The sequence below is a fragment of the Neodiprion virginianus genome, chromosome 1 (genome assembly GCF_021901495.1).
Source record: "Neodiprion virginianus isolate iyNeoVirg1 chromosome 1, iyNeoVirg1.1, whole genome shotgun sequence".
Taxonomy (NCBI): Eukaryota; Metazoa; Arthropoda; class Insecta; order Hymenoptera; family Diprionidae; genus Neodiprion; species Neodiprion virginianus.
Genome location: NC_060877.1, coordinates 9,087 through 33,496, shown reverse-complemented (window position 1 = coordinate 33,496; position 24,410 = coordinate 9,087). Strand labels below are relative to the sequence as shown.

At 42.8% G+C, this 24,410-nt stretch overlaps 2 protein-coding genes across 7 annotated transcripts; one reads left to right on the top strand and one right to left on the bottom strand.

Moving 5' to 3' along the window:
- Positions 1 to 278: 278 nt before the first annotated feature.
- LOC124310164 (uncharacterized) lies at positions 279 to 16,721 on the top strand. Of its 2 annotated transcripts, XM_046773911.1 has the most exons (27): positions 279 to 530; positions 644 to 768; positions 943 to 1,074; positions 1,361 to 1,492; positions 1,854 to 1,967; positions 2,045 to 2,229; positions 3,435 to 3,561; positions 3,784 to 3,905; positions 5,807 to 5,939; positions 6,029 to 6,214; positions 7,186 to 7,277; positions 7,476 to 7,551; positions 7,729 to 7,850; positions 8,731 to 8,849; positions 8,973 to 9,140; positions 9,335 to 9,441; positions 9,514 to 10,218; positions 10,830 to 11,236; positions 11,331 to 11,465; positions 11,572 to 11,725; positions 12,705 to 13,390; positions 13,775 to 13,852; positions 13,931 to 14,052; positions 14,382 to 14,486; positions 14,544 to 14,594; positions 14,900 to 15,087; positions 15,168 to 16,721. In XM_046773911.1, the coding sequence occupies exons 1-27, from the start codon at positions 518 to 520 to the stop codon at positions 15,258 to 15,260; spliced, it is 4,677 nt and encodes a 1,558-aa protein (XP_046629867.1). In that variant the 5' UTR covers positions 279 to 517; the 3' UTR covers positions 15,261 to 16,721. The 2 variants fall into 2 exon arrangements, with proteins under 2 accessions (XP_046629867.1, XP_046629866.1); XM_046773910.1 differs by having other exon boundaries at positions 285 to 530; positions 9,335 to 9,435; positions 14,900 to 16,721.
- On the bottom strand, positions 14,589 to 19,123 carry LOC124310173 (bifunctional peptidase and arginyl-hydroxylase JMJD5). 5 transcript variants are annotated; one of them, XM_046773938.1, is made up of 8 exons: positions 18,861 to 19,123; positions 18,611 to 18,764; positions 18,098 to 18,245; positions 17,836 to 18,019; positions 17,418 to 17,588; positions 17,118 to 17,338; positions 16,451 to 16,606; positions 14,589 to 16,252 (listed from the first exon to the last, which is right to left on the bottom strand). In XM_046773938.1, exons 2-8 carry the CDS (start codon positions 18,751 to 18,753, stop codon positions 15,995 to 15,997), a joined length of 1,281 nt encoding a protein of 426 aa, XP_046629894.1. In that variant the 5' UTR covers positions 18,754 to 18,764; positions 18,861 to 19,123; the 3' UTR covers positions 14,589 to 15,994. The 5 variants fall into 5 exon arrangements, with proteins under 5 accessions (XP_046629894.1, XP_046629898.1, XP_046629896.1 ...); XM_046773942.1 differs by having other exon boundaries at positions 14,589 to 16,164; XM_046773940.1 differs by having other exon boundaries at positions 17,917 to 18,019.
- Between the last annotated feature and the right edge of the window lie 5,287 nt (positions 19,124 to 24,410).

Here is a 24,410-nt window from a genome sequence, read left to right as displayed (position 1 = left end):
GGGGTATGCTCTAGCGCCCCGCGTTTCTTTCACCTATCGGCTAACGGGGTGCGAACCGAGAGAGACCGATTATATTAGGCATGTAACTCTCTCGCTCACGCCTCCGCCTCACTTTGGCCGTGTTCGCAAGTTGACTGCCACTACTGAAAATTCCCTAGGACAGAGACAGAGCTGTCCATGAACTCAGCAGCGCAAAAGAGATGAAAGATTGCTGACAGTACTGTCAGTAAATTTTCGAACACGGCCTTTCTGCATGCGAAGCTGCGTGCAGTATGAGTTCTAAAGATCTAGCTTCATAATTTGTCCGCAAGTGGTCCGCAAACAACATCTCTGACGTCTCATCGTTTGGAACACAAAATTGCGGGAAACGTCAAACCACCGTGATAAACTTTTACCAATCGCATATCGTAGCAGATTCACACAGGGTGTGTCGATACTTTTTGTGGCGGACTACGTATATTTATCATTGCCCTCCGACACTCTACCATGGGCACGTAATATAAATATTGGCGCGAACATGAATTGCAAAGGTTAGTTAGGTTAATTTAATCTTGGTTAGACAAGCTCGGCTTTCGTTCTGTAAACTTTTCGAGTAGTCTGTTAAGATACGTACGTAAGTTAAAGTTGAGCATATTTTCTGCAGCAGGATTAAACGTTGCTGGACAGCATCCCGTAAGCAAAGTTAAGGCTTACAGTGACATTGAAAGGCTGCTAGAATCTGATACAAACTACGGTGGTGATGATTTGGTACAATTTGAAGCGGACCAAGTAAGTATCGATAAACATTTTTTTTCTTCACTTCCTGGACTCGTCAGTTTCTTGCTGAACATGCCGAAAAAACACAATTTATTACGAACTTCCGACGTTATTTAATTGCTTTAGTACATTGATCCATTTTTCATTTATTTGTCCTCATATTCTAAAGCGTATTTATACTTTCAGTTTATTTCCGACCAATTCTGTATGACTTGTCCAAAAAAAAAACGGGTCAAAGAGAAAATCAAAGGACTTACCGAATCTGTTGCTTTCCAAGAGCACATGGAATTTGAATTCTGCTTTCCCCCTCAGTTAACGGTAAAGCGAATTTCCACACATATGTTCCTACTGAAGCATTCCAATAAAACTTTCCTTCCCATCATTTCCTATACTGGCTATTTGCCAGGAATTTACAAGTCAGGGTATTGTGTTCATGGTCAAACATCAACATTTTTCTTAACATCACAGGTGTCCTGTACAATCTTTTTGAACAATCTGCAGCTTATTATGTGCATGCATACTCGAATTGAATTTATTTTTACAACATATAACAATCTTGAATTTGATCAATATTAATGCGTCATGCTTTGTCAATTTCTCTTAGGATGATCGTCATTACAAACAAAATTTTGGCACAATGGAAGATGCCAATGATCGAATATTAAACATTTTACAGGATACAATGGCAAAACAATCAAGCATTGGCATGGCTAATTTCTCAAAAGTCGAGCCAAAGGTGAGTTTCAAGCAGAGTTGTAAATAATGTGTTAAATTTTTTAACGCACTGGCATTTCCATTAATCATTAATTTTTATTTTTAATAGGAAGATTTGCATTAATCATTAATTTTAATTTTTTGCTGGCAGGTTTTTCCATCAACTATTAAATTTATTTTTTTAATGGGATAAATTTCCATTACCCCTTGAATTTATTTTTTAAATGAAAAAAATTGTAATTAAATATTGAATCAAATGGCTAATGTATTATTTTATTCGTCAAGAATTTTACGACCCTAGTTGAAATATGAGTATTACTTAGCTTATTTAACATGTGCAGATGTTCTAAGTTCTTTAATCCTACAATTTCTATGATCGTCAGGAGATCGATTCTCTATTGCGCCAAGGTTATGAAGCTTATCGCTTTGGGAATTATGGATTAGCATCTACCAAGTATAGAACAGCCTGGGAAATTATCAACGATGCCACCGTTAAGGTAATTAGCATCGTATAATCCTGATAATGACCTAGTATATTGTAATTCATACAACTTATTATACTTTATATACCAAGGTGCAAACCAGATTTATCAACGAGGACGTCATTTGTTATATGTTGTGCGTCACTTTGCTGGAAACGAACCAACTTAACAACCTGTCAGAATCAGTGGAATTGCTAATTTCTCTTGAGAAACGTAGCTCACATGTGCTACCAGCTGTGTATTTTGCTCTAAGTAAGGCTCACCATAAACATTACAGGTATTGATTGCTCGGCACTCACACTTTTTTTTTCCGAGGTATACAACACGAGGTTTCATCACTTGTAATTTTGAGTTTTTCCTAATTTACCAACATACCTTATGCTTTGTTGTAGTAGTCCATAATTTGTTTTTTTTATTGCTCAGTTAATACTTTTGATCAGGAATCACCTTACCCAAGACCTTGTCAAATTAAGTATTTTTGGATATGCTTCTTGCAAACTAACAATTGCTTGTCTGTTGTCTTTAAAGAGGATAGGTGCACGTCCTGATGTGGATTCTGGTTGTTTAATAAAGGCTACCAGTGTTTTTTGCTACCATCGATATAATCGGCATAGCAGATGACACAGGCTGCCTTGAATTGGTCAGAATCTATCTTAGGAAGTATATACTTGAGCTTATTTGACTCAATTCTCTCACAGTGAGATATATGTTTTTCTATTTCCTACTACATTCCTCTACTGAATCATTTATCTAAATGAATTCTACAAACTACCCTCGCATATTCATGATGTGGAACGTTTGCCAAATGACATTACTTTATCTTCCAAGAGACAGCGTTTCCCCATGTACTTGATATTTTTTTCGTTGGACCCCACTTGAAAATATGCCTTTTGGCACATGTGTGACGCAGGCTCTTGAAAAGCGTGCACAAAAACTCCAATTTCTTACACGCGTTTCATACTCACTATGGGTGAATTTTCAATGGTATTAGGACAAAATAAATCGTGTGCATTACTGACGGATGGCGATATCATTCGTGTGACCAGCCTCTTTCCTATTGTACTATTCCTTTATTTTGCTGATAAAAATAGCAAACAATACAAACCATCATTGGTGCTCACTGTTGATACACGCTGGATCAAGTCAAAATCTGGGATCAAATAAAATTGTTGGTTAACGATTCTGTACGTGTATCCAGATCACCAAAATTCGAATGATTGCTCTAATTTGACCTATGTCTGGAACGCAAATAAGATGTGAAATCATTGAGAACAAGTTTGTGGTTTTCGAACATTCATATTTACATAATACAGTGTAGAGTTTCATAAAACTAGCTAAACGCCTAAAAGAATGTGAAGCAGTTTCATAAGAAAGAGGTTTGAGAACCTGAACAGGTGGTGGTCATATCCTGGATATCTTTCATGCTCTAAGTCATAACTAAATCAAAAAACTTTTGATAATTATGTACAAATCTGTCACCAGATTTGCCTTGGCGCTGAAAACGATCGAAGAAGGTTTCGCTTTCCTTCGTAGTGGCGTTGAATTGCCATTACACACAATACCAGGATCAAATATTATTCTACCAGAATCTACTAGAGATGGGCTATCGGTATGCTACATTTAATATTTCTATATCTGGTGCTATTTATACTGTATTCAAAGATTATTTGTAACTTTGAAACCTATTAGATATATCTCTAATCAGGACTCGACATTCTTACTTTTGCTGCACTACTGAAAAATGTTGATTCAGAAACAGGCGAGTGGATAAAAGTCCAAATTTGAAACAATCACTCGCTTGTTAAAGCACTGTTTGGATGTTGTAACATAGGTTTCTCTGGCTGATATGAAAGAGGAATGTTCAAAGTGGCATCCCCCAGACGCAGTGTGCTGCCTGGGTGAATGTGTCCCCAGTTCACGGTTGTACAGCCCAAATCGAAATATATATTTCAGGTAACTATCGTTATTAATTTGTCATTGTTATAGCTAAAGTATATGGGGCTTGCCATGTGAAATTGACCGGCTGATTTCCCTGACACCGCTCGATTTTTGTTTGCCATCTTATATGATTCAAGGCATATTACTAGGATCAACCTTGATTTTTTTTTGACATTTCCTATCAAGCAGTTCCCCAAATTGCAGTAAGTCAATGATTTTATAACTCCATGTAACTTCAAATCTAGGTGACCAACAAAAAAAAGTTCTAGTTCAAAAATTTTGCTGTTTTCTTAGATCTTTTCGATAGCAGCATTAAAAAAATTCTTTTGCCGGTGACGTGCCGTTTTTACCGCAAATCGCCGTAAATTACTTGTAACAAAAAAGTGTCCTGATTGATTCGGCTAAAATTTATATACAGTATGCTCTTTTCAATCTTGAACATAATCCATAAATTTCAAAATTGGCCGAGCAGCAGTTTGGAACTTAAAAGGAAAATAATACATGCATCAATCACAAATTTTTATGAATTTTCAGCTCAAACTGTATTTTCGAGCTACAGTTAGTGCAACATTACGACAAATATTTACGATATGCCAAGCAACGTCGAATTTGAACCAAAGATTGAAACATTTCTTGAAACATTTCTTGAAACATAAAAAAAATACTATCACGAAATTTAGAATTCAGATAAAATGGCATCAGGAACAGGAATGAAGAATATATCGAAAAATAATATCGATGAAAAATTTGTATTGAAATATTACTTGGGTGTCCAATTTTAACATATCGATATCTGCAAATGAAGATTTAACTCCATATTGATCGTGTGCTCTACATGAGAGATATGTGATTTTATTAACTTTTGTGTTTGAGCATTAGGGACGAGCGTTTCTATATTGGCACGACGGAGTTGTGTTTCTTATTAGAAGACATCAATATGTTGAAATTTTATATCCAAGTATCATTTCAATACAAGTTTTTTACTGTTAAAGTTATTCGTTTTATTATTCAGTATCATTCTTGATGCCATGCCATGTGAATTTTAAATTTCATATAAATATTTTTTTCTCAGTTTGAGAAATAGTTTAATCTTGGGCTCAAAATCAACATTGTATTACATACCACAATATTTATTGTACTGTTTCATTATGAGGTTGAAAAATGTCTAAAGTCTCTTACTATACAATTACCCACAACGACTATGGCAATTTTGTATTACCAAGAATTGACACCGATTTGTGGCAAAAACTGCACGTTAACGATAAAGGAATTCTTTTTCAATGCCGCTATTCATACCATCTAATAAAGCAGCAAAAGTTTTTTACAAGAACTTTTTTCATCAGTCAACCTAGATTTGAAGTTACGTGAGACTATAAGATCGTTGAATCGCTGAAGTCCAATATTTCAGACGAGAGTCATGGAGAACTGCTTCATCCAAAAAATCTAAAGGAAATCAAGGTTGATCCTTTTAATATTTACTTGAATAATATAGAACAGCAAAAGAAAATCCAGAGAGATCAGATAAAAAATAGAATTTTTTTTGTTCGTTTTGACACGGAAAGCCCATAGTGATATTAAGATTAAGAAGGTGAGACATAGACTCTCGTGCAAGTGGGAGCGTTGGGTAAATAGAGAGTGAAGGTAGATCAGTGAGTCATTTCTGTCTTTCTCTAACGACATATGCACGAGAGAGATAAATATGGCTCCCTGATCTTTTGTCTCTCTATATTCATCCGATGCTTTCAGCACTGCCTCACCTCTTCTATTCTAATATCCCATGGGAAATCCCCCTACATATTAGACATATCTATTTTTATGCCTTGCTTCTTTAAAATTGAAATCCAAACATACCCTGGAGACAAATTTGGTTTGTCTCCTTTGTAAACCATCTCATTCTAATAATTTTTCCTCTTCAGTGATCCTGCATTCAGTGGAATGGTTGTTGTAACCTGCAGTAATAACAGAAACCCTTGTACAATCAAGTTTCATCAAGCATGTTGGAAGCTAAAAAAAGATCAACTATCTGCTGTAAAAAAATTATCTGACAAGGTAGTACTAACTGTTTATAATTTGGTACAGCAGCAGTACTTCCATACCGAGTATTTGCCAATGAACAGAATTATGTTAAAATTATGCAGGACATCATTGGCTGCGAATGTTTCACACCCAACTGTGCGCATGGCCAGGGTGAGCGCAGCTTGATAACCAAGGTAGAGGTTTACGGAGACAACGGTAAATTAAAAACGTGTATTGGGGCACCTGCAAATCCCGTAGTCTGGGTAAAGCGACGCTATCCATCCAAGGGCGCTATACCCAGACAGTTGGTAAGTCTTCATACAAAAATGCATGTAGAACGCGAGCATGTTTTACGCTATTTTCCATGTGTGTTTTCTGTGCACAAAGTAGCCGTTTCTATGACAGTCGAGTGATTCTGTGAATGCACATGCGCAAAGTACTGAAATGACTACGTTCAAGTCCTAAGAGTCGAAAGTGGTATTTTCTGTACCGTATGCATGCGCTGTCGTGAAAAAATCTGACATCACGCGAGCCTAACCACAATTACAAAACTCTTTTTTGGCAACGATCCTTTCGCCTCCCATATTTGTAATATTCACCTTTGACCCTTACGCGTACTTACCTACGACTCGTATTGCAAACTTACGCTTGGCCCAAAAAGCTAGAGTTTGCCTCCTTGTTATACAATATACTATTGTTACTAATTTCGGGCTAAGAAAATACAATATGGTACACAAAGTATAAGAATAAGGGACAAGTTTGTCGATATATCTAAGTCAAGTTGGCTTTGTCAAATACTGCTAGTTGGTTGAATTCCCCCAATCTTCGGGTGGCTTCTACCAAACATACATCTCCAACACCAGCCAAATATTGCTGAGCAATCATTACCTCTAACTTACAAATAAAGTGTATAGTACAGTTTTAGCAATTGTTTCTACTTTGACTGTTACTCAACTAGGACTCAAGTTTTCAAACCTTTCTCTTGGGTACATTCGAAGTTTAAAAAGATTTACCCTATATGTATTCCTGGCATTGTGCATTCTGACACCTTTTCAAATGGGTGATACAAGGTCAAGTCAGGCAGAATTCAACTTTATAGTTGTCCATCAATGGTGTTTGTGCTATCCGACTACATGATATGTTAGCTTAACATTCACGATTCCACATTTGTGTCAAGTGTTGCCACTGAAATTATATAAAGTCAGCCGGAGTATTCTTACTAATTAAAAATGTATTACTTGCAATTGACTACCATTCGTGTTTTCATTGGATAATCTAGGATAAACCAAAGCGACACTCAGAAAAGATACGGCGGCCTGGTATAATCACAGTACCCCGATCCATTTGTAAAGAAGCCACTGGTGAAGATTGGTAAGACTTGGTTTATCATTTGGCATTACAGCAATTAAGACATGTAGCTATACGCGATATTTAAAACAACCGATATGATATTTGCTTAATTTTACTTTTTCAATAACCATTCGCATCGTGATTCATTGTGATGTCAGGCATATCATTTTTAGTAGTACAAATCAGCGATATTACCAGTGAAGTTATCATTCTTTTCAGTGTTGAGAAAGCATGGAGATTGGCTCAATTATCGAATTTGAGAGAGAATAATTTTGGAATAAAAAGTGACTGCGAAGTGAGTATGAAACTTGGATCCTGGAGCGCAAAAATTGCTATATAATGAATTATCACTTTCTGTATATCATTTTATAATTCATTGTCACGGCAGGTAGACTTCATCATATAGGTTTGCGAGCTTTTTGAGAAAAGTTTGGAATTACTGTTTATGTTAAAAAAATAACGTGTGTTACAGTGGCGACCAGACGCCGTAATGTATGGAAATCCTCAGATGGTGGAAATTGGCGATTTTTTGGGAGGTCCAATTTTTGAAAATGACTGCTCGCAAATGGCTGCTGTTAAGACGTTCATATTCACGTGAGTAACAGATAATATCGGTCATTGACCAAATATAGTCTCGCCCAATTGCAATTATCATTATCGAATTAAAATGTTTTCAAACATAAATGAACAGATTGGAAATAGAATAAAAAAATCACAGCCAAAACTCTTTTCTATTTAAAGAGGATTTTACTGAATTCTCACCAGGGACCATAGAAGATCTTGAAAAGTTGATTTGAGACAAAACCATGACTTTTCCAAGGAACTTCTTATGGCGCCCCAGTGTATGGCGATTTTCTCAGTGGAGAGTAAATTAATGGGACCAACACAAAACCGACACACGGTAGTTTCCCGTTAGCGAGCACATACATTCCGCTTAAATTGAATATGATATGTAACGCCTCAGAAGTTCCTTTTGCGGGCGTCCCGCGACGGCACACCCGATTTGGTTTTTTTTTTTTTTTTTTTTTTTATAATCAATGCTCTGCATAGGAGCGTTGGAACCAACATTACTGGATATTTGATGACTTTCCTGAGGCACTTCTCAATTTTCATAGTGAGATTGCAATGGGCTATTACAATTATCATTGCCCAGAAAAATATCAATGTATTTATAATTGTATCGGATTGACCATTACTTTAATACTTAGACTTGTAAAATGTAGACGAATCGGACATATCTTTCGTATCGTGTAATGTTATTTCTGTATAAGTGATATAAATATTATCTGCCTTCAAAACATCTCCAGTGTATCAAACCGAAGTTCCACGTCAGTCTTAGTGTTTCAAAAGCAATTGGATTTCAATGATCACCTTATTCATGTCTGTTGGCAATTAAAAGCAATTGCTGTTATGCTTTGTACCACTAAACTGAATTCAATGTAACTCGTACTAATATTTTCGATTAACTTTTCAGATACTTTTACGAGTTCATCAAAGAAAACGGTTGTGTTAAGAAGCGAGAGATTTCACAAAAATGGGAAGAGGATAAATTCGTATTCGATAATTATAGCAACGCGTTAAATAATGAGACAGGTGAACGGATTAGTTTTGTATGTCATGTAACCACATTCGCACAGACATACTACATTCGCGAACGATGTAGATTTGTTTTGTTCGCCTAGATTCACCTACCATTGATTATTTTTATACTTACAGATATTAGCGACTTTTTACTACAATCGTACAAGCTTGTCTCCCTGGGAGACTACATTGGTGTTGCCGAAACTTTGCCGGAATTATTCGCGGTAGTTCGGAGTGAAGTTTGCGGTTGCCTTAAATTTCTGCTAGCCGATCCGCTCCGCTCCCGAACAGCAATAATACAAGGTTTGCCTTGCCATAATAAACGGAATACGTGCATTTCATTGAAGTTGCGACTGTTATTGTCAATATTTTTGAGTCAATGCAAGGTCTGGTAGTGATGATTTCAAGCAACAATAATTACCATGAATTTATCGAGCAAGATGACACTCTGGCTATATGGTTTCAACAATTAATAATGTTATATTTATGATTATCAGATGACGTCTTTAATTTGATAATCGGTGATTATGAGGAGAAGCAGAATAGAGCCCAAACAATGTCCCACGGATATGATACAGATACAGATACGGATAAAATGGTTAGTATAATTGTCAATTAATAATTATATCGGAAATTGTTCGTATCCACCTCAATTCACCCTGGTGCGTATTTTCAGATGATTGGGATATCTGCTTCTCCGGTTGTCGCCGATTCCCACAAGATACCTTTGCCTACGTACGAAGCCCGTGATTTTCGAGGGGCAGATAAAAGTATGGAAGATCATGATCGTCAGCAATCACGAGATGATAATACTCCTTGGATGCTGACATTTTACGAAATCTCGTCACCTACCAATTCGACATGTTCAAATGATGTTTCAAATGTGGTCATCAATAACGTTGAGAGCAATCACTGGACTATAACTGAGAACTCTGCAGACCTGGGAGCAACCCTTGGTGTAGATCATTGTCATGAAATGATGCAAAAAATTAATCTTGGTGATGAAATTGAAAACGATCCGAATAGAGTCCAAACAGATTGCGAATCAGCAGTGAATAATTGTCAAGATGACGCAGTTAAGCTCAAAAATAACTCTATGACGGATACATCGTATGACATCTGTAATACCCCTGAAGAACCAGAAGTCATTCATTCTGTAAACAGAGATCCCGCCACAGATCCCGCCGTTTGTAAAGTAACCCTTAGATGTGACATGCACCAGAGCTCCGCGTTGTACGCTTTTGACATGAACTGCTCCCATCGGGAAATTGAAGTTCCATTTGACAGGACATCTAGCAAATTGGCACATATTCACAATGCCTGCAGTTTTGATTTGGATGAGGCCAAACCTAAAGGCGTCTGCACGGATAGAACCGATACGGTAGGTGCAGAATTTGTTTATAGATTTTTTGAAGATCGGCTAGACATATCAGCAGCTACGATGATTATTGATAGAAGTTAAAAAGGTCAACATCCTTGACATTCAAAATAAAGTCACTCTGTTCGCAATTCACTCTGAATTTTTTAACTAGTCATATAGATTACATATGACGTCAAAGTCAATGAGGTAATATGTGTTACTGATATCAGGAAGCAATGTAAACTAGGAGACAGCCCCAACTCTGCTGTTGAAGTAGGCAGCACTTTCATGTGAAACTAGACTTTAAAAAAATTTTCCTCGCTCAAATCAGTTGTGGACATAATTTTAGTTTGAATATTTATTCAAAATGATCGTATTTTCAAAATGAGTAATAGATACAAGCTAGCAACAAGTTGTGTAGCCTTGAACTTGTTTATTGTTACAAATGTATACCTAACGTTGAAATCACCACGAAACCTGAGATGCCCCTTATTCGAATAAAATTCGGTGAAAATCATCTTCAATCAATTTTTGATTAATTTTCGCCAGTAACGTCAAATATTAACAGTACCAGCATATGCTATATCTCATTTTGTACACACTCTAATCAGCATTGATTTACATTTGCTTAGAGAGTTCAGAATCTGGAAAGAGAACTGACGGAATATAAAATGGTATCTTCTGCAAGTATGTCTGAGCTTGTAAAGGATTCGCACAGACTCGAGGTTCAATGCTCGAAACTTGAATCAGAAAAATCACAAATTATGGAGAAGATCCGAGAGTGTCAGCTTGATTTGCGGCGCTGCACTGAAGATAATGTAACTTTGAAGTTGAAGAATACCGAGTTGATGCACAAGTATGACAAATTGTTTAAAGAAAAAACCGAGATCGAACACAACTTTAACGTGCTTCTCAGAGAAAAATCTGCAATTGAAAATCGTTTAGGAGTACTTGAAAAGGAGAGGAACAAGACGGACAAGAAGTTGCAAAAGTATGAGTTACATCAGTCAGATAGTAGCAACGCAGATCTTAATCCAATGTAAGTGTTACAATATTTGACTGCATTCTTAAACATATTGCAATGCAAACCATTCTATCGCTTGACATTTACATGGCTCGATCAAATTTTTCAGGGACAACGGTCTCAAAGTACAAACTCAATTCGGACAACAACAGAGTTTGGAATTTCTGTCATGCTCCAACCAACGAAAAGCAAGACTCGATTTTTTAAACAACGAATTCTTCATGGACAACATTATACTTGAGAAGTGAGTTGGAGATATTTTGAGTATCACTTGTCGGTTCCGTAGAATTACTTTCCGAGTATTTTCACACTCGGGATGATTTGTATTCAATTATTTATTTGAGTTTCAGAGCGCTTGAGAAATGTAACGATCATATACACATGCTGAAGGAGGTGGGTAAATTGTTTGAAGTGCTAATCGGTCGGCAATTCCCAATAATGGATGTTCAAGCGGAATGGAAAAAAATGCACAGCTATCTCCAGCATATGGCATTGACTTACAAGGTCAGCTTGCTTAATAGCAATACAAAATAAATCGAATGTAATATATTAACAGTAATACCAGATGTTTGGTCTTTCAAGATATATCAGTAGTGGTAAATCTTGTGGAATCCACGCGTTAGAGCAACTATTTCATACATTCGATTTTCGTTTATAATTGCTCACCTTTAGTGTATTGTTACGTAAAGATGGAGAAGATAGAACGTTAGGAACAACAATCGGTGCAAATCGGTTTAATCCAAATACAGTAGAACTTTGTTATTATACGTTTCGCTACAAGACGATTCTCCGTTGTGCAATTGGATAATCTTATCCCTGTACCATACACCGCTAGGTTTTTCGTACTTACGTATTTAAAAAGTTTTCGTACTTAATCTTATTACCAAGTGATCTTCGAAAGAACAGGTGTTTGTTCGCAAGAACACAGATGCCCCAAAGAACAGTGTAGTGTCAACGTTTTGTTATAATTCAATAATAGAGCGACAACTTGCAATTGCGAGTTTGGAATTAGCAACTCCCAGAGAAAAAGATGTTCTCCAAATTTTTTATTGCAGAGAAACTTATTGCCCGCATGCGTCCCGAACGAATTCAGTGTTAATGGTTCTTATACCGAATTTGGTCCGTTGTAGCATTATCGCGTATTCTTTGACATACCTGAGGACCAATAGGAAACGCGGCGACAATGCTCAGGTAGAAAATTACCTTTCTACAGTTTGCTGGAAGGACCCTTTATCTTGCTTTGAACATTTTGAATTCAGTATTGTCTTCACAGTGCCAAGTGCGAGTATCGCATTGGTTAACATTCTCTGTGCATGCGTGTATTTGCATACCTACTCTTGTTTAGTATTTGCTCTTAATGACGATATTCCGAGACTGCAATCGCATTATGAATATGCTCCCGAACCATGCAGATATGTTTAGTGACATCGCAGAACCAACAACTTTATTCTAGAAGCATAAGAATTATGTAACATTTTTACAGGAAAAGTATTTGGAGGCAAAAGCATTGTTGGAATCAGACAAGCCAATCAAAAACATGGAAGTTGCCAAACCATCTCTGAATATCATATTTCCACAACCGCTTAATCTGGTGGAGATATACTACAAGGGTCAAGCGAAGTTCATGAGTCATCCAATGTCCTTTATGCAAAGTCAACAGACCGTGCCAAGTGCCCATCACCAGCACCTTGGTTACTTTCACCCACCATCAGGGGTACCTTACCAGGGCCCAAATACACAAGCCAGAGGAAACGGAGTGCATTGGAATATGCTTTACGAACCCACGTCCAGAGACAATCAGGGTCCACGAATACAAAGTAATTTCTCAAACTGGACACCTTGTGCCACCAGTGTACAGAAATTGCATTTGGACCCACACTTCTGCTCCACAAGCAAGAATGACCACATAGGGCAGAGAAATGTAAGGGATGCGATCCACGGTGCCGAATTTCAAAGGCAACGTGATATTAGTGAACGTCAAGCATCTTTGCCTATAGGCCATTTCGAACCAACTGCACCCGCAAAGCGTTCCAACGATGAAACTAAATGTATAGATGTTACGTTCCACAGTACTGAAAAGCAAAATTACACAGATTCGTGTGAGGGTCGTTCTACAAAGATAGTTGGTATGAAATCACCGGAGAACACATTACAGACTCTGGGCAATAGGTACATATAACTAACAACCTGTATTGTGCAAGGAATCTCTGGTGAACGTGCAACCTCCAAGCCACGCTTGCTCAGCCAGCACCGAAACACGCACAAATTTCACACGACCCGAGGGTCGAGGACAAATCCTACGTCAAAAGACTTGTGCATGTATCGACGCTGGTGGTGTGCGCGTGGCTTGGAGCTCACCCTTGCATCAGAGATTCCCTGTAGGCAATTTGCAATTGTGCAGCACGATTACTTACCAAGCTTGCAAATTTAAATAAATTACATTGGCTGCCGTTGCGGCCTATTCAAAACGTTTCATTACAGCAATACTGCCAAGTGAGTCAATGTTTTCACAACCAATAGTAATACCGGAAATTTTTCCCATACTTTTCCTAGACAATCACTTGCACCGAAAAAAATTGGTATAGATCTGCTGGTCCACGAACTGGAAAGAAAATTTGTAGGAGTCCCAGAGTATGTTACAACTTAGATATTCAACGTTTTCATTGTTCGACGTTCATTGTTGCCTCATTTTATCAATCTTTCATCCAGGTTTGATTTACTGGAGAGCTTACAAGATTTGCGCAGATCGCACAATGATACACTATCCGGAATGCGTATAGATGACATATTAAGAGAATCGGAACAATTTGTTATGCAACGTCAGGAGAAGCGTGAGTATGAATTTACGAACATGTCAAAGGACTATGTCAGTAAGACTTCGCTTGAGCTTGAGGTACTAAATAAAATGCTAAATGTACGTTTGTTAATTGGGATGACAAAACTTGGTATATTTTATACCTCAGGCGCTTTAATATCTGAAGCTAAACCTTGTGGCTCGTATTTGACAACCGTCTACTTACATTGTCGAACAATATATTGCAAAATGAGACACAATATGGAACGAATAGCGCATAAATTCTGTGGTACACCACCAGCTCGTTTTTGGTTACGATAGCATTGTTATGTGTTATAAGTAGACATGCAATTCTGACAATTCCAGATATGGTTCTATATTCGCAACCCAAGCAAACCTCGTCGTTGGAACGACCTGTTCTACCCTCAAATAACTGTAACCAGTGGAAAGTTCCGTCGTCTACACCCTTAGGTAAAATTTCAATTCGTATATGTCAAACAATTCATATATCATGAATATATGTTTTAGGGCAACAAAAAAAAATTGGTGTCATGAATCAGAGGCAAGCCGAGGAACTGGGTAAAATATTTTTATTTCTCTACACTTTCTGCTAGTTCGATATAAAAAATTACCAAACCATGTCGTCAACATTATCAGTATTAGTTTGTTAACAGCGTCTAGAACAAATCCGAGAATGCTACGAATCCAAGTCGTGATTTAACACGTTCGGCGTACCCGTTGGTCATCGAATCACACTTCGAGTTATGCATGTTACGCACAAACTGATGATTGTGCAAAACTTAGGGTTGCTGTAGTTAAATAGAGTCATAGCTGCCTACCGTGGTCTCTTACAGTTTCACCTTTATCTATCATCTGTATTCCAGTTAATTATCCAGCCAAGGTACCAGCTTTGACGAAAAAATCAGGCTGGAAAACCATACCGTCGGGGCTTGTCGACTGGACAAAAGACGATGAAGATTCCGAATGTACGATTTGTTTAGAGATCATGAAGTCAAGTGACAAGGAAGCACCTGTGTACAACTTGCCGTGTCAGCATTCCTTCCATACTAAGGTGAGTTTCGGTTTGTTTTCATCACAAGTAAACGAAAATGTAGCGTATTTGCATGTAGCTCTGTATGTTTTTCGTTACAGTGTATACGGAAATGGTTGTGCAGTAACAGCGTATGTCCCATGTGTAAAATACACTGCACTATGGATGAAGAATATCCTCCACTGCCTTCATAAAGTTTTAAACCAATGAACAATGCAAAGGTATAACCGCCTGACAACTAGTAATCCATGGGTCATAATAAAACAGATATATTTGACGTATCGGTCGACAGATGTCATGTTCTAAACGTGAAACGTGTCCCAGAAACGGAACTCAAACTGCCAACTTGTACGTGCGGTATCACGTGAGGGAGCGCCAACAATTATGCCCCGTATTATTTTACTATGACTTTGGAAATCGATAGTTCTTTTTCCAGTGTTAACAATTCTATAAATCTTTAAATTGCGCTATACAACTTAATGGTGAATCCTGCGCACAGATATTATTGTGTGTAAATTCGTGACGATTTATGGCCCATGAAATATGGCTCAGCAATGATATTTAGATTGGGATCAGATCTCGGTATAACGAACTGTCTTGACGAAAAGTATCTGCATCAGCGTCCTAATTCTTTTTCTAAAAATACTGTATTCAATCACCTGGAATATTCCAAATCAGCAGTATGCTATGACGATTACTTCGGACACTGAACTCAACTGTCCATAGTAACACTACTGTTACAAGCAAACATATCGAATGATATTCTTTGATTTACATTCCGACAGATTCGCAGACTTTAAATTATAATTAGAACAATGCATTTAACAAATCGTCCTTCGCCGACCGATGGGAAGAAATTATACATACACGGCTAAGATTTAGTCATTGAACATTTGAGATCTAATGGCATGTACAATCGTTATACATCTCAATCCCACCAGAAACTGACGGAGAAACTCTGGGACAATGCAGTGACGTGATGCCACCACCCTGGTGGAATAAACAACATCTCACCAGGGCCCAGAGTAGACGTCATGCCGATAGCCTTCTCGAATTTGGGCCACTTTTGAAAGTCCGGTTTTGTAGGGTCCACACGAGCTGTATTAGTCAGGAGTTTAGTTTTGTAAGGATATAAATTGGAGGTTTGCTGAGGATGAAACAGTATGACTTCCTTATGCCCGAATACCTTACAGAGAAACAAAGCAAGATTAGGTGAATCCATAATCAATACAAATCTCTGCCTCTCCAATTAGCATAACTGCGATGAAGCGGCGAGTGTACCGAACAAGTAATCTGGACAGTAGTCCCTAACCGAACTAAGTACTAGTCTAAACTTGATTCATGAGGCATGAAAACGAATAGAGTGTGCAATTCAGAAACTTACCTGGCAGAGAAGATTATTTTTTGGGTCAAAGTGCAAAGGCGAGATAGTGCCTTTCGGCCCTAGCCATGCGTTAATATCTGGTGATTTAGCATCGACCCCGCTATCAGTGAAATTACAATAATCCGGCACAGCGATGTCGTCCATCAACTCTGGTATCTGAAATTGCGAAACTTGCGTAAACATGATTTCAAATTTTTTCCACTTGTACCAAGTAAATCAAGGTGAATTGTACACGAACGGAAAATGTCTTTAAATAAATCTGTGGCCAAGACACATTTAGTAGCGGGGTACATATTAGCCAATTACAATTAATTTGCTAAAAAGTTTCAGGCCATCATTATTCTTCGAATTAAAGCTATAAAGATCGTCAAATTTTGCTAAATAGAAACTGTGATGGAGCGCTCATCCACTTCATTTAGTGTATCCGTTAATCAAGTCTGGGCATGGAAACTGTTTGACCGTTTCTAAGTTTGAACAGTAGAGCGAATGATGGCCAATTTTTGAATAATATCAGAAACAAATGATATATTACATCAATCACAATATTTAATCAGTCTGTACGTTTAATCCATCAAGTAAGAAATATGTATGTATATTGTTCCAATAGGACTTGACAGTTGTCACATTGTTGAATAAATAATTAGATAAACGTGTATATTCTACAAACTTGATTGAATAATTCGTGCTGCGCTAGATATCCTAGCTTTGGCGGTGTATCGGATGTCATATATGATACAATAAATTCTGAGAAAGTGAGCAGACGCTGAGTCCAATCTTCTGCAGTGTAATGAGAACCGATTTCAATTGGTACAGTTCTTACTCCGGCAATTTTTAGTAAATATTCAGGATTTCTCCAAAGTTCCAGGGCTTTCCAATGTTCCATGCACCCTAACGAAGCATATACGGCTGTTAGTAGAATGCCGAGTATGACGACGATGTCAATTGATGTCACAAGAAAAAAATGTACCTTTCAAAACAGCAGGTATTTTCGGATGAAAAATATCCTTATAAAATGCCTCCATGGACGGCTGATGGTAATGAAGAACTAGAGAAAGCCCTGGAAGCTCAGTCCTTTGAAGAGCACGGCAGCCAAATGTCATCAGATTTTCAACCTTCAAACACTTTTTCCCCTTTAGTTCTAAAATTAATACGTGTTAGCCAGGTAAACCCAGAAAGGTTGAGCTAGGATTGTTGTACGAAATTATTTGTAAAATCTGCTAAATTTTTGGTTTTTCAACTGTGTTGCTGACCAAGAAACTCTGAGTCCCCTTTTATTCTATATTACTTGCAATTGGATAAAACTTTGTCGGAACATTTTTATACAGATTATGTGAGTGACACTTATCGTAACATATAGCGACCAAAGCCAACATGCCTGTCCGTACCATGGATAAGTGAGGTCAATTTGCAAGCAACAGTGGTGAGTAACTCTGGATCAGATAAAGGCGGAGATCCTAGTAGTATACCTTTATCAATTTGCAGTATGGTGTCTTCAAATGTTTTCAGCTGTGCAATTCTTGACTTTGTCGGCGCATCCTTACACTTGTGTTGCGTTAGCAATAACACCGACTAGATGAGAGGTAAATATATGCGGTATTAAATAAACTGATAATAAAAAAATTTCTAATACGAATCAGTCATTCATACCTTTATAATGGTACAAAACGTGTAACAATATTTGTAATGGATCGATACTTCCTTCCAGCAACCAGAGTTTAGCGATTCCCAAGTGCGATCGAGGCAAGCTTCCACGGTTACTATCGCATCTTGTAACCACTTGTATGTTAGGATAATCCTTAAGGTGGGAAAGAACAGAGGTATGGCATTACAAAATGATGCAAGTATAGGGTGAACCCGAACAGCGAATTCAGATGTTACATAGAAGCACAGGTGTTATGCAGGTGCGGGGACAAGTTTTTCCCGACGCTGATAGCCGCTTGACAGCACACCGGCGACCGAGAGAGAGACCGCAAGAGTATCCCACTGTAATGTACCAATAGGAGCGGAAGAAATGGAACGATACGGTACCGCCAATGTCTCCGACGAGCTAGCTTGGTACCCCAGAACATGAAAACCACAGGAACCTTGCTTTTATGTAACGTCTCAATTCGTTTACCTGAAGAAGCATTGGAATTGCGGGTAAATATCCATTATATTTACTTGGTGGAATTCATAGAAGCCCACAATTTTCTACAGATCAGTGTTAAGTGAACCTTGATTTCAAGTGGGCTGTTGCTCTCAATATCAACCAAAAGAGCCTCAGATAATGGGAAATCCTTTGCACACAGCCAAGTAATATCCATAATGAACGATTCTGATGGATAAAGATTAAAAGATGTTAAAACAATACAATAATCGTGGAATGAGAAATCTAAATGTAATTATAGGTAAATATTTCCAGGATACAAACAGCTGTTCAGTACTTCTGCTTCACTACACAAAGATGGCCAAATAATACATAATTCCAGTCAATGACAACGTTTTGACTCGACGGAAACTCTTGAGAAATCATATTACTCTTACTTTCTAAGAAAAATTAATTTGTCAAAAAAGACTGTAATTCACAATGGTACACAAATATTTGGTCTGCTCCACGGAGTATTAAATCAGCTTTTTGAGTCCGTACAAGGGGGGAATAAAGGGTATGTTCCGATGTACACTGCGAGAACTGTTCAGTGCTCTTACTGGGAAGAAATTCGTTCCGTCGCAGTATCCTAGGGAAATATGTGACGTCATAAATTGTCGCCATTTTTCTACTGTGAACACGGGCGGTTTCGAGGTAAGGTGCTCTCAGTGCTTTGATCGGGTGATCAACAGCGTTTAGAAATTTAACAGCTTCCACTATTGATAATTATAATTATTGAATATTGTCATTTATAAATACCGGCCGTTAAAAACAAAAATGGTAAATTTGAAGAAATTGTGTTTATTCCGGTGTGAAACAAATATTATGTATGAAATGAAAGTAACGCCAAAAAATGTCGATCACAGTATACTGTACTGCGTTCCGTTTTAAACAGTAACCAGTATAGCTAACTATGAAGGAACGGCTTTGCAGTATACTAAATTGACGTCACACCTTACAGTGCTCGCAGTGTATATCAGAACATACCCGAAGTCGAAGGTAGCAGGTAACGTCGTCGTAACAGAAGCTTGGCGAAGGATTGGCGAACTTCCCGGTCATGGCGAATATCAAGTAATTTATAACCTATTGCATCTCTTTCCAAATTCCTGATCATCGGATCATTGATCGTATCTGTACTAGCCCAAATATGTATCCTTAGATAGTAACGGTTCGAATTCATATTGCCAACGTTACGTAAGATTTCCGTAATGTGGCCACCAGGTCTGGTCTGGTCTGGTCTGGTCTGGTGCTGGTCTGGTCTGGTCTGGTCTGGTGCTGGTCTGGCGCTGGTCTGGCGCTGGTCTGGCGCTGGTCTGGCGCTGGTCTGGCGCTGGTCTGGCGCTGGTCTGTGCTGGTCTGTGCTGGTCTGTGCTGGACTGTGCTGGTCTGTGCTGGTCTGTGCTGGTCTGTGCGTGTCAGTGCTGGTCTGTGCTGGTCTGTGCTGGTCTGTGCTGGTCTGTGCTGGTCTGTGCTGGTCTGTGCTGGTCTGTGCTGGTCTGTGCTGGTCTGTGCTGGTCTGTGCTGGTCTGTGCTGGTCTGGCGCTGTTCTGGCGCTGGTCTGGCGCTGTTCTGGCGCTGGTCTGGCGCTGGTCTGGCGCTGGTCTGGCGCTGGTCTGGCGCTGTTCTGGCGCTGGTCTGGCGCTGGTCTGGCGCTGTTCTGGCGCTGGTCTGGCGCTGGTCTGGCGCTGTTCTGGCGCTGGTCTGGCGCTGGTCTGGCGCTGGTCTGGCGCTGGTCTGGCGCTGTTCTGGCGCTGGTCTGGCGCAGGTCTGGCGCTGGTCTGGCGCTGGTCTGGCGCTGGTCTGACGCTGTTCTGGCGCTGGTCTGTGCTGGTCTGGCGCTGGTATGGCGCTGGTCTGGCGCTGGTCTAGCGCTGGTCTGTGCTGGTCTGTGCTGGTCTGTGCTGGTCTGTGCTGGTCTGTGCTGGTCTGTGCGTGTCTGTGCTGGTCTGTGCTGGTCTGTGCTGGTCTGAGCTGGTCTGTGCTGGTCTGTGCTGGTCTGTGCTGGTCTGTGCTGGTCTGTGCTGGTCTGTGCTGGTCTGTGCTGGTCGGTGCTGGTCGGTGCTGGTCTGTGCTGGTCTGTGCTGGTCTGTGCTGGTCTGTGCTGGTCTGTGCTGGTCTGTGCTGGTCTGTGCTGGTCTGTGCTGGTCTGTGCTGGTCTGTGCTGGTCTGTGCTGGTCTGTGCTGGTCTGTGCGTGTCTGTGCTGGTCTGTGCCGGTCTGTGCTGGTCTGAGCTGGTCTGTGCTGGTCTGTGCTGGTCTGTGCTGGTCTGTGCTGGTCCGTGCTGGTCCGTGCTGGTCCGTGCTGGTCGGTGCTGGTCGGTGCTGGTCTGTGCTGGTCTGTGCTGGTCCGTGCTGGTCTGTGCTGGTCCGTGCTGGTCTGTGCTGGTCTGTGCTGGTCTGTGCTGGTCTGTGCTGGTCTGTGCTGGTCGGTGCTGGTCTGTGCTGGTCTGTGCTGGTCTGTGCTGGTCTGTGCTGGTCTGTGCTGGTCTGTGCTGGTCTGTGCTGGTCTGTGCTGGTCTGTGCTGGTGTGTGCTGGTCTGTGCTGGTCTGTGCTGGTCTGTGCTGGTCTGTGCTGGTCTGTGCTGGTCTGTGCTGGTCTGTGCTGGTCTGTGCTGGTCTGAGCTGGTCTGTGCTGGTCTGTGCTAGTCTGTGCTGGTCTGTGCTGATCTGTGCTGGTCTGTGCTGGTATGTGCTGGTCGGTGCTGGTCGGCGCTGGTCGGCGCTGGTCGGCGCTGGTCTGTGCTGGTCTGTGCTGGTCTGTGCTGGTCTGGCGCTGGTCTGGCGCTGGTCTGGCGCTGGTCTGGCGCTGGTCTGGCGCTGGTCTGTGCTGGTCTGTGCTGGTATGTGCTGGTCGGTGCTGGTCGGTGCTGGTCGGTGCTGGTCGGTGCTGGTCTGTGCTGGTCTGGCGCTGGTCTGGCGCTGGTCTGTGCTGGTATGTGCTGGTCGGTGCTGGTCGGTGCTGGTCGGTGCTGGTCACTGCTGGTCTGTGCTGGTCTGTGCTGGTCTGTGCTGGTCTGTGCTGGTGTGTGCTGGTCTGTGCTGGTGTGTGCTGGTCTGTGCTGGTCTGTGCTGGTCTGTGCTGGTCTGTGCTGGTCTGTGCTGGTCCGTGCTGGTCTGTGCTGGTCTGAGCTGGTCTGTGCTGGTCTGTGCTGGTCTGTGCTGGTCTGTGCTGATCTGTGCTAGTCTGTGCTGGTATGTGCTGGTCTGTGCTGGTCTGTGCTGTTCTGGCGCTGGTCTGGCGCTGGTCTGGCGCTGGTCTGTGCTGGTCTGTGCTGGTCTGTGCTGGTCTGTGCTGGTCTGTGCTGGTCTGTGCTGGTCTGTGCTGGTCTGGCGCTGGTATGGCGCTGGTCTGGCGGTGGTCTAGCGCTGGTCTGGCGCTGGTCTGGCGCTGGTCTGTGCTGGTCTGACGCTGGTCTGACGCTGGTCTGGCGCTGGTCTGTGCTGGTCTGTGCTGGTCTGTGCTGGTCTGTGCTGGTCTGTGCTGGTCTGTGCTGGTCTGAGCTGGTCTGTGCTGGTCTGTGCTGGTCTGTGCTGGTCTGTGCTGGTCTGTGCTGGTATGTGCTGGTCGGTGCTGGTCTGTGCTGGTCTGTGCTGGTCTGTGCTGGTCTGTGCTGGTCTGTGCTGGTCTGTGCTGGTCTGTGCTGGTCTGTGCTGGTATGTGCTGGTCGGTGCTGGTCTGTGCTGGTCTGTGCTGGTCTGTGCTGGTCTGTGCTGGTCTGTGCTGGTCTGTGCTGGTCTGGCGCTGTTCTGGCGCTGGTCTGGCGCTGTTCTGGCGCTGGTCTGGCGCTGTTCTGGCGCTGGTCTGGCGCTGGTCTGGCGCTGGTCTGTGCTGGTCTGTGCTGGTCTGTGCTGGTCTGTGCTGGTCTGTGCTGGTCTGTGCTGGTCTGTGCTGGTCTGTGCTGGTCTGGCGCTGGTATGGCGCTGGTCTGGCGGTGGTCTAGCGCTGGTCTGGCGCTGGTCTGGCGCTGGTCTGTGCTGGTCTGGCGCTGGTCTGGCGCTGGTCTGGCGCTGTTCTGGCGCTGGTCTGGCGCTGGTCTGGCGCTGGTCTGGCGCTGGTCTGGCGCTGGTCTAACGCTGTTCTGGCGCTGTTCTGGCGCTGGTCTGGCGCTGGTCTGGCGCTGGTCTGGCGCTGGTCTGGCGCTGGTATAACGCTGGTCTGGCGCTGGTATAACGCTGGTCTGGCGCTGGTCTGGCGCTGGTCTGGCGCTGGTCTGGCGCTGGTCTGGCGCTGGTCTGTGCTGGTCTGACGCTGGTCTGACGCTGGTCTGGCGCTGGTCTGTGCTGGTCTGTGCTGGTCTGTGCTGGTCTGTGCTGGTCTGTGCTGGTCTGTGCTGGTCTGAGCTGGTCTGTGCTGGTCTGTGCTGGTCTGTGCTGGTCTGTGCTGGTCTGTGCTGGTATGTGCTGGTCGGTGCTGGTCTGTGCTGGTCTGTGCTGGTCTGTGCTGGTCTGTGCTGGTCTGTGCTGGTCTGTGCTGGTCTGTGCTGGTCTGTGCTGGTATGTGCTGGTCGGTGCTGGTCTGTGCTGGTCTGTGCTGGTCTGTGCTGGTCTGTGCTGGTCTGTGCTGGTCTGTGCTGGTCTGGCGCTGTTCTGGCGCTGGTCTGGCGCTGTTCTGGCGCTGGTCTGGCGCTGTTCTGGCGCTGGTCTGGCGCTGGTCTGGCGCTGGTCTGTGCTGGTCTGTGCTGGTCTGTGCTGGTCTGTGCTGGTCTGTGCTGGTCTGTGCTGGTCTGTGCTGGTCTGTGCTGGTCTGGCGCTGGTATGGCGCTGGTCTGGCGGTGGTCTAGCGCTGGTCTGGCGCTGGTCTGGCGCTGGTCTGTGCTGGTCTGGCGCTGGTCTGGCGCTGGTCTGGCGCTGTTCTGGCGCTGGTCTGGCGCTGGTCTGGCGCTGGTCTGGCGCTGGTCTGGCGCTGGTCTAACGCTGTTCTGGCGCTGTTCTGGCGCTGGTCTGGCGCTGGTCTGGCGCTGGTCTGGCGCTGGTCTGGCGCTGGTATAACGCTGGTCTGGCGCTGGTATAACGCTGGTCTGGCGCTGGTCTGGCGCTGGTCTGGCGCTGGTCTGGCGCTGGTCTGGCGCTGGTCTGGCGCTGGTCTTCTGGCGCTGGTCTGGCGCTGGTTTGGCGCTGGTCTGGGACTGGTCTGGGACTGGTCTGGGTCTGGTCTGGGACTGGTCTGGGTCTGGTCCGGGACTGGTCTGGGACGGCGACGGCGACGGGGACGGCGACGGGGACGGCGACGGGGACGACGACGGCGACGGGGACGGCGACGGCGACGGCGACGGCGACGGCGACGGCGACGGCGACGGCGACGGGGACGGCGACGGGGACGGCGACGGGGACGGCGACGGGGACGGCGACGGCGACGGCGACGGCGACGGGGACGGCGACGGGGACGGCGACGGCGACGGCGACGGCGACGGGGACGGCGACGGCGACGGCGACGGCGACGGGGACAGGGATGGGAATGGATATGGGGATGGGGATAGGTTAGGTTAGGTTGGGTTGGGTTGGGTTGGGTCGGGTTGGGTTGGGTTGGGTTGGGTTGGGTTGGGTTGGGTTGGGTTGGGTTGGGTTGGGTTGGGTTGGGTTGGGTTGGGTTGGGTTGGGTTGGGTTGGGTTGGGTTGGGTTGGGTTGGGTTGGGTTGGGTTGGGTTGGGTTGGGTTGGGTTGGGTTGGGTTGGGTTGGGTTGGGTTGGGTTGGGTTGGGTTGGGTTGGGTTGGGTTGGGTTGGGTTGGGTTGGGTTGGGTTGGGTTGGGTTGGGTTGGGTTGGGTTGGGTTGGGTTGGGTTGGGTTGGGTTGGGTTGGGTTGGGTTGGGTTGGGTTGGGTTGGGTTGGGTTGGGTTG